We start from the raw sequence: 17,615 nt of genomic DNA on the forward strand, positions 1-17,615 counted from the left end.
CCAAATCCTGCCCTGAGCAGGGAAAAGCCCTGAGGAGGTTGCTGACCCCAAGCACCCACCAGGGAATTCTGCTCTGGGCTTCAGAAACTCCAGAACTGGGTGGAAGAGCAGGGGGGGGGAGGGAGTTGGGTTTTAATTCTTTTATTCTCCGTGCTGGGCAGGGATCAAATTCTCTTCAGATCCCAAACACTCCCTAAACCCCAGGGAAGGTGTGAAACCCCCGGGCTCAGCACCCAGAACACTCTGGGCTTTATTCCTTCCCACTCTAGAAACCCAATCCAGTGGGTTTTGTGTTTTTTTTTTTTTTCTATTCCCCCCCTCCTCATCCCTCTCCTGAAGGGGGAGGTTGTTTCCCAGCTGAAGGTTGGTGGGTTTATTTTATTTTTATTATTTTGGCAAAACTCAACCCTTTTCAGGCTGGAAATCCACACGGGGCAGAGGCACAAGTTGGTGTTTGTCCACCCCACAGCTGCCCAGCTCTGAATATTGACAAATAATCAGCTCAGATTTCCAAGCCAAAGCTGAGAATGTCCCTAAACCCCCCCGAAAATGCTCCCAGGCTGAAGAAAAACCCACCTGGATTTACCATGATGCTGTCTCAGAGCCTCCAGCACAGGTTTTTCACTGTATGTTAAGGGTTGGAAGGGACCTCATAGATCAGTGAGTCCAACCCCCCCCTTTTTAGTTCAAAGAGATCCAAATTGTTGAGGTTTGGGGGGAATACAAAGGAAATAAAATTGAAAAAAATCAAAGAAAAGGAAATAAAAGGCTGCTGGAGGTGAAGGAGGAGAGGCAGTGGGACTGGGCAGCCAGGAACTGAGTCTCTCCAGATTCACACATTAAAAAAAATAATTATTAAATCCTTTTTCAAAACATCTCTTGGAAAAAAAAAAAAAAGATTAAAAGAAGTCTTATTTATAAATAAAGCCACACTGGTTATAAATAAATGCACTTGGAGTTTCCAAACCTGGTGAGTCCCCCAACAAGTCCTGTAGGCTTTCACCCAACCAGCTGAAGAAGATCCCAGATCCCTTTTCAGCCCCTACCAACAGATTTTGGGGTGCAAAATGACTCAAGGTGCTTCCAATCAGGCTGGAAACCCCAAACCCCCTGTGCTGAACAGATCCCTGCACTGAACAGACCCACAAAGAGTCAAAAAAGCCCCCAGACATTTGGGTGCTGAGATGGGCAGCTTGTTAAGAAAAAGGGTTTAGGATCTTTCAAAATAAAAATTGTTTAATTAAAAAGAAAAAAAAAGGGGCATCTCTGGAGCCAACTCACCTCCCAGTTCAGCACCAGAGTGTCAAATGCAACATTTGACTGGTTTTTATGGGGGGGAAGGAGGTAAATTGAGGGGACAGACAAAATGCTCCCCCCCAAACTGTCCCCAAAACCAAGAAGGCAAAGCAGGATGGTCCCTGAGAGCTGCCAGACCCCCAGCCTGACCTTTCCTCTTGCACTGAAAGTTGCCTCTATCAAGATTTGTGGTTTTGGGAAGAAAAAGAACCTGCAATTCCCTTTTCTAGCTGAAAGGGAACAAGGGGCAGCTGGTCCAGGGACACAGAGATGGTCACTCAGTGTCGTGGAAGGGAGCAAACCCTTCAGGCTCCAGTGCTGAGGGATAATCCCAGCTGCTCCAAGGTATTTTTTCCCCTCTCCCCAACAATGCAGGTTATTGACATCACCAAATCAGCTCTCACAGGTCAGTCCCTGGCTAAAAGTTTGTGAAAAAGCTTCCAGTTTAAGGCTGAAGCTTTAAAAGCCCCTCCTGGCACCAGGCTGGAAGCAGAGTTAACGCCGTGAGTGGTTGGAGAAGCTTGGAAGGGGCTCTGAGCCCTCTGCTCCCAGCACCACCTGCCTGTAGCACCTGAATTTGACAGAAACAAAAGAATATAAAAATAAAAAAACCCAATTGTTTTCCTTTACAAAACCCAGCCAGTCCCCAAGGATCAGGAAGTCACAGATTCCACGGCGATTCCCGTCGGCTGCTCCGATCCCAGCAGGGTCAGCACGGATCCCTTGGTGTCTTCTGAGGTCACCACCAGGGACTCAACCTCAGTGATCATCTCCTCCCTCCCCAAGGCCACCATGGTGAGGTGTTCCTCAGCCTCCTGCTCCTTCTTTTGGAGCTGGCTGTGAGATTCCTGAGCTGTCCTGTCCATCTCCTGCACTTCCCTACCAACGCTGTCCTGCAAGAAAAGAAAAACTGGGAGAAGCCCCAAGGGAAGCCTGACCTGGGGGAGAGTGTTCAGCAGAGGGCTGGGAGGCATTCCTGCTGCTTCAGGAGGAGCTGAGACCTGGCTGACACCCAAGGCTTGTGCTTTGACAGGAAATCCTACAGAAATCTCACTAAATGGCCACAACTCATCTAAAAACCTCGAGTTGCAGCAAGTGATTTGAGCTCCTTGCTCCTGCCTGCCCTGGGCAGAGCTTTGGTGTGAGGAGAGCAAGGAGGTGACTCTGGCAGACCAGGAGCCCCACTTCCTCCACATGGCAAAGTTACAAGCAGGAGCAGCTACCTTGTCTTCCTTTGAGTCATCTGCACTTGGTTCCACTCTCTGTTTCTTGGCCAGGGGCTCTTCTCCCTCTTCTGCATCTTCTCCTTCTTCTGCATCATCCAGAAGAGTCTCTTCTGCCACCTGACCAGCAGGTACAGTTACAACTGAAAAACCAGAAGGTGACAAATTGCACAGTGTCTCAGATGTTTCCTGAGAGGCTTCTCTGCACTCAGGGAGAAAAGAGGAGACCCAGAGAGAAGCTCCAGCCTGGCTTTCCACTTTTCTTTACTCAAGGTTTAGTATTTCACCCAGAAATGTCACTGACAGGACCCAAAGTCAAAGATTGGCATCTTGGAAAAAACACATGAGGTTAAAACAATCATTTTGATGCCTCAGTAACACAGTTAAGATCTGAGACAGGCTAAAAGCAAGAGGAACAGAAAACTCTCCTCTTGAAATTTCCCAATCCACAACAGTCCCAGTGCTAAGCTCTGAAGCAGCTTTAAAAAGCTTGCAAATACTCCAGAGAACAAACACATTTTAAAGCTGCAAACGTGGGGTTCTCACTTTGGGAAGCCAGCAGCAAGAAATCATCCAACCAAGGAGGAGAAAAGCACCACGTGAGCTGCCAGGCAGTGGTGCTACCAGCACAGTTCTCCCTTTGTCTCCCCTCAGACTGAGAGTGGGTTCCAAGCCAGGAATTATTTGTAGCAATTTGGCAAATAATTCTGAATAATTAAACAAGCTTTAGAGAAATGGCTTTTCACTCCTGGGAGCCCCTCACCCACCTGGCAGTGTAACACTGTCTGCGTGTCACAGGAGAGCTGCTCTGCTTCCCCCCCCCCTAATCCTCTTTTTTTTCTCTGCACCAACCTTAATCCAAATCAGGGAGTATCCGTGGGACAGGCTGAAGGAACCGTGGGCAGCAGACAAGGCTGGGGAATTACAGCCCTTGGGGAAAGAAAAATTCCCCGTGGGAGAGCTCTGGAGCTCTGCCCTGCTTGACTGAACATCATTTACATTTGTCTTGTAAAACTGATGGATTAACTCACCCTGGGCTATGATCTACCTGGAGTTCCAGGAGGAAAAAGGGTATTTAAGCTAACAGAGTAAGTTTTAAGATAATTATGGAGTCAGTGCTAAAGGTACCAAGCTGCAGTTTCATGGATTGAGTAATTTACTCCCTGACCAGGAAGTTCATGATGGGACAAAGGAATTGTCCTTGCCAAGGAGACAGCAGCTCCCTCACCACTCCTCCTCCTGCTGAAGGTGCTTTGTTTTCCATGTGCAGACCCAAAGCAGTGTTAATTCACCCCCAAACAAGTCACTGGCTGATTTTAACTCCTCCTGGAGCCCAGCAGGAACAGATCTGTCACAGCCTCAGCACCGACCAGCAGGATCCCACCAGCCCCGCGGCCTTCACGGGCTCCATCTTCCTGAAGTTAATTAATCCTTCCAGGTCCAGCCCCTCTCCTTACCTTGCTGCCCCTCCTGCAGGGTGAGGATGAAGGGCTGGCCCAGGTCCCCACCACCCGTGGGGGTGGGTGTCTGCAGGCTGTCCAGGGACAGCCCCTCGGGGAGGATGGTGATGATGCGCTGCCCCCCGCTGCCGCCCGCCACGGGATCCAGGGTTTCCTCCACCTTACCTTGGAAGTGCCAAAACAGAACAAAACAAAACAAAATCAGTGTTTCCTTCTCTCTTCCTGCAATAGAAACTGGAGTGAGAGCTCAAGTGAGCGACCTGAGGCTCCTGGGATGCTGCTAATGAAAACCAAGCTGGAAACACACAAAGCGTTAAGCAGGGGCAAACAAACTCCACTAAACCTCAGTAAAAACAAGCCTGGTAAAGTAAACCCAGCCTTCTGTGTGTCAATTCATAAGTCTGCTCATTGAATTAAAAACCCTGGAGCTGCTGCAGGCAGCTGCTGAGCAGCCCTGGCCCAGCAAAGCTTCCTTCCACCTCCCTTCCCCCAGCTCCAACCAAGACAAACCACCCACCAAAAAAAAAACCCTCAAGCCTGGTGGCCCCAGCAGCCTGGAGGAGCCTGTTTAGCTTGGCTGGGTGACTGCAGACCAGTTCAGCTCCTTGGGATTTTTTTTTTTTTTTGGTGGGGCTGGCACAAATAATCAGGATTGCAAAGCCTGGGCTGCATCCTGCTTCCCAGGGCAGGAAATGGAGGGGAGGTGAACGGCAACGCCGCTGCCAAAGAGGAAAAGGTTGAGCTCGGGGGGGTCAAGGAATCAGTGGTGTGGCACTGAAAGGAGGCAAAGTGCTCCTTGTCTCTAGGAAAACATGCTGAGCTGTGAGGGAAAGAAATGAATTCCAAGGTGAAAGGATCATCTAAACTTCAGTGTTTATGGAATTCCTGAATCTGAAGTTAATTAAAGGTCGGATGTCAGAGTCTACGAGCAGACCAGGAAAAGGTCATTAAAAAACAAAACCCAAACAAAACACCAAACCTTCCCGTAAGGAAAAGCCCCAAGAGGCTCAAAACACTGGTTGGTTACCACTGTTTTACAGTGAGCTGGGGACAGAAAACATTTCAGACAGTTTCCTTCCTAAACAAATACTTATCTACGTTTATATAGAGGGAAACCCATGTTCTGAAGCCTTGAGGGTCTTTTGTTTCTTTTTTATATCATTGTTAAAGCAAACCAAGAACAACAGAGTGTGATGTCAGGACCAGATGTGGTGGTTAATAAAAATTAAGTTCCTTCTACTGGGAAGAGTCTTTGGTCTTTAATTAACTTTGAGATGGGATTTTAAAGAGTAAATAATCCACCAAAAGCAACCCACTGCTTCATAAATATTTACCACTATCCCTTCCTTACCATGAGGAGGGAAATTCACCTCCACATCTTGAATTTCCTGCTATTTCCTGGCTAGAATGACCCAGGTTGGGACCTCCCCTACCTGTGTCTCCCTTGGAGCTGGCGAGCGGCGCCGAGACCTCGGCCAGGGCTGCGAGAGTGGCGAGCAGAGAGGTGGTGGAGGAGCCACCTGCTGGGAAAGAGGAGGGAAAGGAAGGGGCTGGCAGGACCTGCCCGACCCCAGGGGCACAGACTGCAACACTGACACCCCCCAGAGAGCAAGAGATGAGGCATCAAGCACCTCCCAGGCTCCCCATGGAGCATTTCTTACCAGAGGTGCTTCTCTCAGCTGTGAAAAGGGCTTTGCCTTGAGAGAAAGCACACCAGGGGTTAAAAACAAAAACAAGAAAAGAAAGAGTTAGAAGAAACAAAAAAACCTAAAAAAAAAAAAAAAAATTCAGGTGGAGAACATCCACCAAGCAAGGTGGGAACATTTCCAGCCATAGTTACCCTCCTGGCCATCACTTCTCCTGCTTGGGCTCAAGCCACATGGATGGAAGAGGTGATTTCTTTCAAGAAAGAGGTGATTTCTTTCAAGAAAGAGGTGATTTCTTTCAAGAAAGAGGTGATTTCTTTCAAGAAAGAGGTGATTTCTTTCAAGAAAGAGGTGATTTCTTTCAAGAAAGAGGTTTGTGCTCGTGTCCTGGGCACATCCCTGCCTCTTCCACCTTCATTACCCCCCGGGGAAGGTGCAGGTTTGGCCCAAACTGAGCCAGGGGAGCTCAGGGGGGGTCTCTGCATCCCCAGGAGGGGAATGGGGTTGATGCTTTCTGCAAAGTTAACTCCATTCCCTTTGAACAAATGAGTTCCCTCTTCTTTCTGTGATTCTGTGAAGACAAGAGGTAGGAAGTGTTTTCCCAGTGGATCATTTTTCACCAGGAATGTTTCTCCTAACTGCAAAGAAGGGCTTTGCATTGATTTTGGGACAGAGAGGGTATTTAATGTGGCTTTTAATCAATAAAGTGAATGTCCAAGGTCTTTCTGAGACAGGTAACCAAAAGGACAGGGGATGTGAAGCCATTTGCTCCAGCTGTGGTGTGAGGAGCACAGCAAGGCAGGCTGCAGGGCTACTTGGCATGCTGAGCCCTGGCCAGGAGACCTGGACAACTTGCCAAGCCCCAGGCAGATGTTCTGGAGCCCCGTGGCTGCTCCTGGCTTGGCAAGGAAAAAAAAAAAACAACTTCTGCAAAACCTAAAGAATTTGTTCATCTGGTTTGCTGAATTCCAGCACCCACCTTCTCTCCCTTGTCTGGGAAAGCCTCCAAGTGGAGTCTCCTCATGGACCAAGGGCTTCAGCACACACCAGGAACTCCACGGAGCCTTTTTGCTGCCTCATTTCAATGCCCTGGGGCCCTTTTTTCTTCCTCCCCTCTCTCAGGGTTAAAGGGGGAAAGCCCAGGGTTAGGGCAAGGGGGTATTGGTTTGTCTGAGATAAACAGAAGCCTTCTGGCTTCCCAAAAAACAATGTTTCTTCCTCCAATTGACCATGGTAATTCCTATTCACAGGAAATTAACCCGAGGGGAGCAAGCTCAGTGCAGAGAACCCTCAATTCCTCTTAAAAAAAATAAAAAAAGAGGAAAAAAAGAGATCCTGTACCTCACTGCCAGTGCAGATAAACAGATTACAAGCACACAAAGGGAAATTCACCTCAAGTTCCCCTGCCTTAACCCTTTTCACCTCTTTCCTTTCCCTTGCAACCTCTTTTCCCTTTCCCACCAGCCCCTGATTTCACAGAGAAATCTTTTTCAGTGATGGGAGATGTGGGGAATTTAAAAGAGACCAGAACAATTCTTGGCCCCAAGTGTTAAAGAAGAGATTTCTGTCACACTGAAGGAGCAGTCGTTGATGCCCTCTTGTGGGAAATGAGAAAAAAAAACCCCTCCTGAGATGGCCTTCAGCAGGAGACACCAGGTACTCTATGGGAGAAAAACCCAGGGTATTTTAGCCCTGTCAGATGTGGAGAATAAATCAGCTGGGGCTGAAAGGATGGAAAAAGAAGAATGATTTCAACTGAAGAGCTGCAGGAGACACCAACCATGGCCAGGGGTATTAAAAAACCTCAAGTTAATCCCTTTGAGTTGGTGGAATATCCTGGACTGAAGGTGATGACACCACCTTTTTCCTCACAGGCTGAAGAAGGAATAAAAAAAAAGACTTTGGGGCATTTTTCCCCCCTTCTAAATGAGGATTTGTCAGTGCCCCAAAGCTGTGAGCAGCCCCAAAAAGCTTTGAGAGCAAGGCTGGAGTTGCTGTAGCCAGGCAGAGAGGTCCAGGGGGAATCCAAAATGACTGTTTAAAATTTTAAAAGCATTTTCTGGTTAACAAGCAAACATTCAGGCATGTGAAGAGTCCCACTAACCAAAGAATTACTCACATGCAGAAGTGTTTGCAGGATGAGGCCAAATAGCTTCCCAAAGCTTGTATTTAGTAGCCTCCTTGAGACTGAAAAGAAACAATGGTTTGGATTTCCCCAAGTACAGAAAATTCCCTTTAAGAAGATTTATTACAAAAACTGGAATTACACAAAAAGAATTCACACTCAGCTTTAGGTTAAAACACTGACAGAACAATGAGGAACCTAATTGATCAGGAGCAAGCTCCAGCCCCAGCATTCCTGCTTATTCTGCAGCTTCCTCACTCAGTGTTTACGTACAGCAAACCCCTCGTCCAACTCTTGTAGCCAGTAAAGAACAAAACAAACTCCTCCCCAGCTGCTCTGTAGTGCTGGGGATTTGGCACAGGGAATAATTCTCATTATTCCTCCCTCACACAGTCAGCCAGAGCCACTTTCTCAAGCTGGTACCAGGCCTGGAGCAGCCCCACAGCTGAGCTCTGCTTTTGTCACAGTGGAACCACCTTTATTTACAGTGGCTACAAATCTGCTTTGTTACCTTCAACGGCCAAAAACCCGAGGCAGGAAGCAGCCGTTGGGTGTGTTTGTCTGAATTTCACTTTTCTTCTACTAAATAACCATCTGCCCTCTACTGGTGAGCAGCCTGAGGAACTTTTTCTTCAAGTCAAGGTCACAGATCAAACTCACCTGAGGCTGTTTTGGTGTTTGCTGAAGACATAAGGCCAGCCAGGTTGAGAATTTCCCCTGGTGTAAGAATAAAAGGTGAGGTGACAGTCACAGCGTTGGCCACGGGGTCTGCTCTATCCAGCTGAGCGCTGACCTGGTTCTGCATCGCTTCCTAGGAGGGAGAGCAGGGTCAGGCAGGCTCTGGTCACACTTTCTGTGCTGTTTTGCACATTTTAGAGGCAGATTATTTCTCTCTGCCAGCACATCAGGCTCACCAGCACAAAAGCTGTGACTCAGGTTGGTCACTAACACTCCAGCCACACGTGGTGATAAAACTCAGACACACGGGTGAGGGAACCCCCAAGCTCTTCATCCCCTCAACCCACCTGTAGCATCATCAGGGTCTCCGGATTGTTTTTGTCCAAGGCAATATCAAAAGCTGACTTATCAAACTTGCTGGAAGCGTGGACATCAGCTCCATGCTTGAGGAGCAGCTCCACCACCTCACCGTGGTCGTGCTCGGTCGCCCAGTGCAGCGCCGTCATCTTCAGCATGTCCTTGGCGTTGACATCAGCCCCGCTCTGCAGGAAAAGAAGAAACCATCATCCCCACATCAGCCCTCAGACCTCTGAGCCATCCCTGACCTCCTACCCTTACCCTAAGGAGCAGCTCCACGACGTCAGCGTGGCCATCAGCTGCAGCCATGTGCAGGGGGGTCCTGTCCACCTTGGTCCGCGCGTCCCTGCTGACCCCGGCTCGCAGCAGCACCTCAGCAGTGGAGTAATGCCCGTGCTGGGCTGCCAGGTGAAGGGGGGATGTCCCAAGCTGCACGGTTAATTCAGAGGTAATGTGGTAATTTAACTGTTGAGAGGGTAATTTAACTGCTGAAATGGTAATTCAACTGCCAGGTCACAGTGTGAGAGGGCAGGCACAGAAACCACCCCGCCCAGCAGCAATTAAAACAAGAAAGCTTCTGAGAAAATCAGTTTAAACCTTTTTTTGTCTCCACTTGGAAGTAAGAGGCTGCACATCTAATAATTTTTCAGGCAGCTTTACGTTATCTGGTAACTCAAAGCTCAAACACTCTTTGATTTCCTCTGTTTATCACTGAGCTGCTTTTCCAGACCCCAGCAGAACAGGTTCTGTACCACAGAACCACAGAACATTTTGGGTTGGAAGGGACCTCTAAAGGTCTTCATGTTGGGACAGATGATTTCATTGCTGTTCAGAAAAGGGCAACATTACAATATTTCCAGGCTCTCTCTTGTTTCACTGGTTTGGGTTTTTTTTTTAAGGAAACAAAACCCCAACAAACCCAGAGTTGAGTTTAATCGATGCAATAAAGCACTCTGCAACCCATTTCCTAGCACTGGGAGTTGAACAGTTCTTCTCATTTGACCTAATTAATCATTTCTCTTAATTCATCAGTCATTTTATCCTCCCTGGGCACCGTGCAGCCCTGGTGGACAAGACAAGACACCAATCTTTCCACAGACTCATCTTGGTTTCTTTCCAAGCGTTGGGACTTGGTGACCTCAGGGATCCTTCCCAGCCACGACTGCTCCGTGGAATCCCTTCTGCCAGAGAACACCAGGGGGGCATTTTTTGCCACTCCACACCCCACTTCTCCTGCTCCAGCTCCCAGTTTGCACCCTCTCCAGGTCCAGCCATACCCAGTCAGTGGTGAAGGGAGCCCCGCGGGCCATCAGCTCCCGCACTTCGTCATCTTCGCCCTTGCGAGCGGCCTCGAGCAGCCTCTTCCCTAGGTCCACCAAGGACATCTTGGGACATGGGAACAAGGGCTTGCTGAAAGCTGCTTGGAAAGGTGGCAGAAGGGAAACACAAACACACACACACAATAAAAAAAAAAAAAAGAAAGAAAGAAAGAAAAAAGAAAGCAGTGAGACAGACTCAGAGCTCTGGGCAACTACAGCCCATCTGGGTGTGCCATAGGGAGTAATCCCAGTGCCACCAGGACACAGCCCAACTCCGTTGATAAACAGGCATCAATTATTATAATTTTTTTTTTTTTTTGGTCCCCTGAAGCACCCAGGGAAGGCAGCACCTGGGTCACACTCCCCCTTACCTCGGCAGCACCTCGCACGGACACCAAGACTTGCCCATGTGGATCCAGTTGCAGGAGCAGAACCTGCAAGAGCAAACACAGCAGGGTTTTGATTTAATTTTAATTTTTTTTTCTCTCCAAGTGCTTTCAGAACACCATTTCACCTCCCAGACACTCTCTCTGCCCCCAGCACAGGGCAGCTCACCCTCTTCTCTGCTGGCAGAGGGTCAGCCCTGGCTCAGAACCCCCAGCTGAGCTCAGCAGACCCAGCACAGAGCCCCTCTTGGCCCCCAGCACAGCACAACCCTGACACCACTCAGCTCCAGCATTTCTTCCCTGTTTTTGCTGTGCCAACCCCCCTCCAAGCCTGACTTCATCCATGACCTCACCCACAAACCACTCTCTGTCCCTGGCAGCACCTCCGAGGCCCCCAAATCCTTTCTGTTTTTTCCCCCAACTCCTCTAAAGCCCCTCACCCCCCCCCTGCCCTCACGGGGGGGTTTGTAGGGGGGAGATGTGTGGGTGCCCCCCCCAACCCCTCCCCTCATGGGGTGCCCCCCAGCCCCACTCACGCTCGGACCCCCCCACGGCACGCGGCTCTTCTGGACTCGCGACACCGCCCCCCACCCCCTTCCCGGCTCCTCCCTCCCCTCCAGGGCTCCTCCCGGGCTCCTCCTTCCCCTCCCGGGCTCCTCCCGGGCTCCTCCTTCCCCTCCCGGGTTCCTCCCGGGCTCCTCCCGCTCCCTCCCGCAGCCACGCACAAAATGGACGTACCCGGAAGTGAGTCCCTGAGGTGGAGGCGGAAGAATACGTTGGTTACGCAACCAAAAGAGCCCGCGGAGGAAAGGGGCGGGTGGGCCTCCCCTCTTTTCCTTTGCAAAGAGCGAGGTCAGGGGGTTCCTCCTGCTCTTTCCCGCTTCCCTCCTCGACTGCGGGGTCTGGAGGAGGGCGGCGAGCAACGGGGGGGGCCCTAAGAAAGGGGAGTATTTTCTCTAGCGGAGGGATAGCAGCTCTCAGTGCGACGCCAGATGAGAGTGATGCGCCCCTGCAGTTAGTTCCGGCAGAGGCGTTTGGGCGCCAAGTATAAAAGGGTGGAGGCGGCGGCGTCTCCTTCAGAGAGCTCAGAGGTCGCGGGGCTGCGGGGTCTTTGGGCAGCTCTGCGTTTATAAATCTATACATATAAATTAAGCTTGTGTGCCTCTGTCTCCTCTTCGTGCCCTCCTGCCTACACTTGGGCTCTCCTCAGGGTGCCCAAGCCCCCCTTATAGTGAGGCGTTGCCCCTCAGGTGCCTGTTCTGAGGTAAATGTAAAACCCTCGGGGCCGCTTGCCTCTTCTGAGGCATTTTCCTGTGGGAGTTTGGAGAAGCTGAAGCTTAAGTGATGCCCTTCATGTTCTTAAATGGAAGTAATCTCTTGGGCTTAGTTTTTCCCACACTTGAATCCTCCAGAGCGTCTTGCAGAGGGGTGGGGACGCGTCCTCCCCTCAGCTCTCAGCTCACCAAGAACAGATTAAGGGCAAACGACGGAAAGAAAAGATTTCTTTTTTCTTTTTCTTTTTCGGTGTCCACAGCAACAACGCTCTTCAAATAATTTTATTTAAAGTTTCATAATAAATAAATAACCTCTTGCGGGTTTTCCCGGCTGGGAACAGAAATCAAGCAGCTCTGCATTGGGGCAGTTTACATTTTTCCCCTCTGGTTTCACACGGGTGGTTCCAGGTCAGCAGGCTGGGGCATTTCTGGAGGTTCCAGGAGAACTGAGCTCCCGTTTCCATTCTAGAACGCAGTTTTTTCCCAATATTTGCCTTTTTTTGGGGTGCTTTTAAACGTTGCCTCAGCCTCGCCCTCCCAACTCTTAGGGATGCTCAACTTCCCCCCAGTGAAACCCCCCAGAAATCCACATTCAGGAAGACAAACTGCTTATATTCACTTTGCCAGAAAATCCTGCTTGGGAAAAATTAAAAAAAAAAAATTGTTTGAAAACCCAAACTTATCCGGTGTTGGGTTGGGGTTTTTTTTCCTTTTTTTTTGACGCTCAAAAATAACCCTCAGCCTGCAGACAGCGAAGGTGAAAAACTCCCCGGGGGGGAACTCCAGGTTTCCATTTGGAGCCAACACAGCGTTTTGGGTTTGGTTTTCCCCTGATGAATTTTAAAGGGGTCAGTTAGGTGGGGAACCAGGCTGTTCTTTCTCATTTTGGTACCAGATCAACCTAAATTCTCCACCTTCCAGCTCCAAGCTCACGTCGATTCCCACCAGCCCGGCACCGCTCCCTTTGCACTGATGAGTTTCTTAAAAAAGCAGAGGAAAAACGAGCTCCAGCGTGGGGACGGAGCAGAACCCCCCCTGGACACCTCCTGAAGAGGCTGCTGGGGTGCAATGGGGTGGGGGTTTCTTTGCCCCCCCGTGCTCTGTCCCCCCCCTGCTTCCAGCATCACTGCAAGAAGGGGAAGGAAGATGGAGAAGGTGGAGGAGAGGTTTGTGGGGAGCCCCTAAGCTTTTTGGGGAGCTGCTGGGTCAATCCACAACGTCACCCAGAAACCAAACCCAAAAAAAAAAAAAAACAAAACTAGAGCCAAAGGGAGAAGAAAACCGAAGGCAAAGAGGGGATGGGGAGGGGGACGAGGAGAAGAGGGGTGGGGAGGAGGGGAAAGCTTCAAATTAAATCGAAATCCAAGGAGCTGATGGTGGCGATGGGAGCTCTCCAGAAGTTGAAGCTGTTGAACTGCAGCAGGGTCTCCTCCTCCTCCTCCTCCTCTTCCTCTTCTTCTTCCTCGGGGATGTCCCCGCTGAGGAGGCCCCGCTGGCCACCCAGCTTGCCCAGCCCTCCTTTGGGCTTGTAGAGGGTCACCTCGCCCAAACCCAAGCCCTCCAGCTCCTCCAGCTCCAGCCGTGGGATGGGCATCCTCCAGTAGATGAAGGAGTCGTACTGACTGCTGATGGTGTCCAGCATCTTCGGGCTGGGAGGGGAGAGAGGAGAAGGGAGGAAAACTCTTACCAGAGCCACAGGAGTCACCCCAAAAGCTGCTGAGATCGACCAAACCCCACAGAAGACTTTCCCCTCCCCACCCAAAAATCAGAACGATGGAGATGGAGGAGCCCCGCCACTTGGTCTTCCTGGAGCTGGAATTTGGAGGGGTGTGCGATGGGATTTGTTGTGCCTCAGTTTCCCCCAAAAGGGCAGGGGTTGGGCCCCTTCCTGCTGGCATCTCCCCACACCCCGCTCTGTGCCCCCCAGCATCCACCCCACTCCGCTTGCTGGGAGGGACAGAAACAGCACCCAAACCAACCCGTTCCCCACCAAACCCTTCCAAAGGCTCTCGCCAAGCCCCCTGTGGGGTGGGCAGTGAGGAGGGGTCCCTGCTGACCCTCCCCAGCCCTCTCCTTTCCCCAGAGGGGGGGGGCACTGCTGCTGGACCCTCTGGAAGGGGCTGGGAGAGGCTCAGCTATAACACCCCACGCACCCCACTGCTGCTGGATGGGTGCCCACCATCCATCCCATCCCATCCCACCCATCCCATCCCACAATCCATCCCACCCCAACCATCCCACCATCCATCCCATCCCACCCATCCATCCCATCCTATCCCATCCTATCCCACCCATACCATACCATCCCAACCATCCCACCATCCATCCCATCCCAACCATCCCACCATCCCATCCCATCCCATCCCATCCCATCCCATCCCATCCCATCCCATCCCATCCCATCCCACAATCCATCCCACCCCAACCATCCCACCATCCATCCCATCCCACCCATCCCATCCCATCCTATCCCATCCCATCCCACCCATACCATACCATCCCAACCATCCCACCATCCATCCCACCCATCCCATCCCATCCCATCCCATCCCATCCCATCCCATCCCACCCATCCCACCCATCCCATCCCATCCCACCCATCCCATCCCATCCCATCCCATCCCATCCCACAATCCATCCCACCCCAACCATCCCACCATCCATCCCATCCCACCCATCCCATCCTATCCCATCCCATCCCACCCATACCATACCATCCCAACCATCCCACCATCCATCCCATCCCACCCCACCCATTCCATCCCATTCCATCCCATCCCATCCCATCATCCATCCCACCATCCATCCCATCATCCATCCCATCCCACCCCATCCATCCCATCCCATCCCATCCCATCCCATCCCTCCCATCCATCCATCCCACCCCACCCCATCCCACCCCCCTGCAGCCCCCCCAGAACCCCAGCAGGACCCTGGGCCTTGCTTCATCTCCTCCTCCCAGCTGAGTCACTCTGGTGCTGACTCGTTTTCCCCTGGCAGAACCCTGCCAGCACCTCCTTCCTCCCCACCTTTGCCACGGGGGGGGGGTTGAAAAAATAATAAATCAACCCCAAATCCCCAAATCTCTTTTCTTTTTTTTTTTTTTTTTTTTTTTTTTCCTTTTCTTTTCCTTTTTCTCCACCCACTCCCCCCCCTCCTCCAGTTGCCGCCCGGGGAATGGGAATCCGGGAGGATGATTCAGCCAAACCTCCACTCACCCTCCCTCGCTCCGGGCCGGCTCAGCAGCTGCGGAATTCAAGATTCCCCGAGTCACTCCCAGGCTATGAAAGGCGCTTCTGTCACCTCCCCGCCCCCCCCGGACCCCCCTCCCTGGGGAAACTGAGGCACGGGGCTTTGAAACCCACCCCCCATCCCTGGGGATCCATTCCTGGGGGATCCATCAGTGGGGATCCATCCCTGGGGGGTCCATCAGTGGGGATCCATCCCTGGGGATCCATCCTGGGGGATCCATCCTGGGGGGTCCACTCTTAGGGATCCATCCCTGGGGGATCCATCAATGGGGATCCACCCCTGGGGGGTCCATCCCTGGGGATCCATCCTGGGGGCTCCATAAATGGGGATCCACCCTGGGGGATCCATCCTGGGGGGTCCACTCTTAGGGATCCATCCCTGGGGGGTCCATCTTTAGGGATCCATCCCTGGGGGGTCCATCAGTGGGGATCCACCCTGGGGGATCCATCCTAGGGGGGTCCATCCTTGAGGATACATCCCTGGGGGGTCTATCCTTGGGGATCCATCCCTGGGGGATCCATCCCTGGGGATCCACCCTGGGGGATCCATCCCTGGGGGGTCCATCCCTGGGGGGTCCATCAATGGGGATCCACCCTGGGGGATCCATCCCTGGGGGGGTCCATCTTTAGGGATCCATCCCTGGGGATCCATCCCTGGGGGGTCCACTCTTAGGGATCCATCCCTGGGGGGTCCATCTTTAGGGATCCATCCCTGGGGATCCATCCCTGGGGGGTCCACTCTTAGGGATCCATCCCTGGGGGGTCCATCTTTAGGGATCCATCCCTGGGGATCCACCCCTGGGGATCCACCCTGGGGATATGCAGGGATGTGATTCAGGGTGGTGGCTGCTGTGGACAATGGGTTTTCGAGCTTCAAAGAAGGGGGGGGGGGACTCGGGGGGGGGAGTTCAGGACACAAGAAATAAAAGAAGCCAAACACCCAGTTGGATTGGGGGGGGGGGATCCTCCTGCCTTGATGTCACCCCCAGGGAGCAGCGTGGGGGACAAGGCACCACCTTGTCCTGCTGCTCCTCAGCAAACCCAGCTGCAGCCTGATGGGTGGTGCCCACTGCCCCCCCCCCTAATAATAATAATAATAATAATAATAATAATAATAATAAAAAGGAATGGGATAGAATGGGATGGAAAGGGATGGAATGGGATGGAATGGGATAGAATATAATGAAATTAATAAAAATAAAATGAAATTAAAAATGAAATTAAAAACGAAATGAAATAAAATAAAATGAAATAAAATAAAATGAAATGAAATGAAATGAAATAAATAAAGTAAATAAAATAAAAATAATAAAAGGAAATAAAATAAAATTATAAAATAAAATAAAAAATAAAGTAATAAAATAAAATAAAAATAATGAAATGAAATGAAATAAAATGAAATAAAAATAATAAAATAAAAATAATGAAATGAAATGAAATGAAATAAAATAAAATGAAAATAAAAAAATAAAATAAAATGAAAATAAATAAAATAAAATTTAATTAAAATAAAATAAAATAAAAATAAATAAAATAAAATAAAATAAAATAAAATAAAATAAAATAAAATAAAATAATCAAATCAAATCCTGAGGTGCCCACGCCCCCCTTCCACCCAAATTCTCTCCCCCCCCCACCCCAAAAAATAAAACCAGACCCCCAAACACCCTCTTACCTGTGCAGAGTGGGGGTGGGTGAGGGGTGGGCCGGGGTCTTTGTCCTGGGCAGCGGTGGCTGTCGCGATGTCGCGATGTCGCTGTCGTCTGCAGGCGCTGCCGGGTCTGCAATGCAGCCCCTCGCTCCGCGCTCCGAACCCCCTGCCCGTGGGGGGGGGAGGATGAGTCAGCGGCTCCCACCCACCCTGGGGGGGCGTGGGCGTGGGAGGGGGGATCCTGCTCGTTGGCCCCCCCGGGTGAGGAGGGGATGAGGGGCCGGGTTTGGGGGATAACGGGGCGTTTTCAGGCAAAGGTTGATTTGATTTTCTTTTTACCTGGCTTGCCAAGAAAATCGGGCCGTGGCTGTGCCCCCCCCCCACCCCCCCTCTGAGCCCCCCACCCCCCCGGCTGTTCGGGGGGGTCACACGCAGCGAGGTTTGGGTGGGAAAAAAAAGAAATCCGGAGAAGGGGATGTTGGATTTTGGGGTGGTTTTATTGAGGTTTTTTTGCGGCGTTGCGGAGGCTCCGAGGGTTGGGTCAGAAACAGCCCCGGAGATAGAAATATGGGGGGGGGGGGTTTGACACCCCCAGAACCCCCGACAGGGACCACCCCCAAAACCCACGCGTGGCTGAGTCCCTGCACCCCCACCCCTGGCACCCCCACCCCTATTAGAAGCCCCCCTGAGCCCCTCAACCCTCAGGGACCCCCCAGCCCTTCTAAGACCCCTCCCTACCGGGACCCCCCAGATCTACCGGGGTCCGGGACCCCCATCCTTACCGCGACCCCCCCCAGCTCTACGGGGGACCGGGACCCCCATCCCTACCGGGACCGCCCCAGCTCTACGGGGGACCGGGACCCCCATCCTTACCGCGACCCCCCCAGCTCTACCGCGACCCCCCCATCCCTACCGGGACCCCCCCAGCTTTACAGGGCTCCGGACCCCC

The 17,615-nt window shown here is 51.4% G+C and overlaps 2 protein-coding genes across 6 annotated transcripts; both read right to left on the bottom strand.

Annotated features, from left to right (window-relative positions):
- Positions 1-372: 372 nt before the first annotated feature.
- GABPB2 (GA binding protein transcription factor subunit beta 2) lies at positions 373-10,555 on the bottom strand. 2 transcript variants are annotated; one of them, XM_030465121.1, is made up of 9 exons: positions 10,476-10,555; positions 10,063-10,202; positions 9,047-9,214; positions 8,776-8,970; positions 8,411-8,561; positions 5,413-5,502; positions 3,977-4,144; positions 2,520-2,662; positions 373-1,867 (listed from the first exon to the last, which is right to left on the bottom strand). In XM_030465121.1, the coding sequence occupies exons 2-9, from the start codon at positions 10,168-10,170 to the stop codon at positions 1,742-1,744; spliced, it is 1,149 nt and encodes a 382-aa protein (XP_030320981.1). In that variant the 5' UTR covers positions 10,171-10,202; positions 10,476-10,555; the 3' UTR covers positions 373-1,741. The 2 variants fall into 2 exon arrangements, with proteins under 2 accessions (XP_030320981.1, XP_030320980.1); XM_030465120.1 differs by having other exon boundaries at positions 1,771-2,189.
- A 1,474-nt stretch (positions 10,556-12,029) lies between these two features.
- Positions 12,030-16,878, bottom strand: MLLT11 (MLLT11 transcription factor 7 cofactor). Of its 4 annotated transcripts, none has more exons than XM_030465136.1 (3): positions 16,691-16,878; positions 14,983-15,010; positions 12,030-13,413 (listed from the first exon to the last, which is right to left on the bottom strand). In XM_030465136.1, exon 3 carries the CDS (start codon positions 13,404-13,406, stop codon positions 13,110-13,112), a length of 297 nt encoding a protein of 98 aa, XP_030320996.1. In that variant the 5' UTR covers positions 13,407-13,413; positions 14,983-15,010; positions 16,691-16,878; the 3' UTR covers positions 12,030-13,109. The 4 variants fall into 4 exon arrangements, with proteins under 4 accessions (XP_030320996.1, XP_030320999.1, XP_030320998.1 ...); XM_030465139.1 differs by having other exon boundaries at positions 14,973-15,010; positions 16,691-16,847; XM_030465138.1 differs by lacking the exon at positions 14,983-15,010 and having other exon boundaries at positions 16,691-16,847.
- Between the last annotated feature and the right edge of the window lie 737 nt (positions 16,879-17,615).

The sequence above is a fragment of the Calypte anna genome, chromosome 25 (assembly GCF_003957555.1).
Source record: "Calypte anna isolate BGI_N300 chromosome 25, bCalAnn1_v1.p, whole genome shotgun sequence".
Taxonomy (NCBI): domain Eukaryota; kingdom Metazoa; phylum Chordata; class Aves; order Apodiformes; family Trochilidae; genus Calypte; species Calypte anna.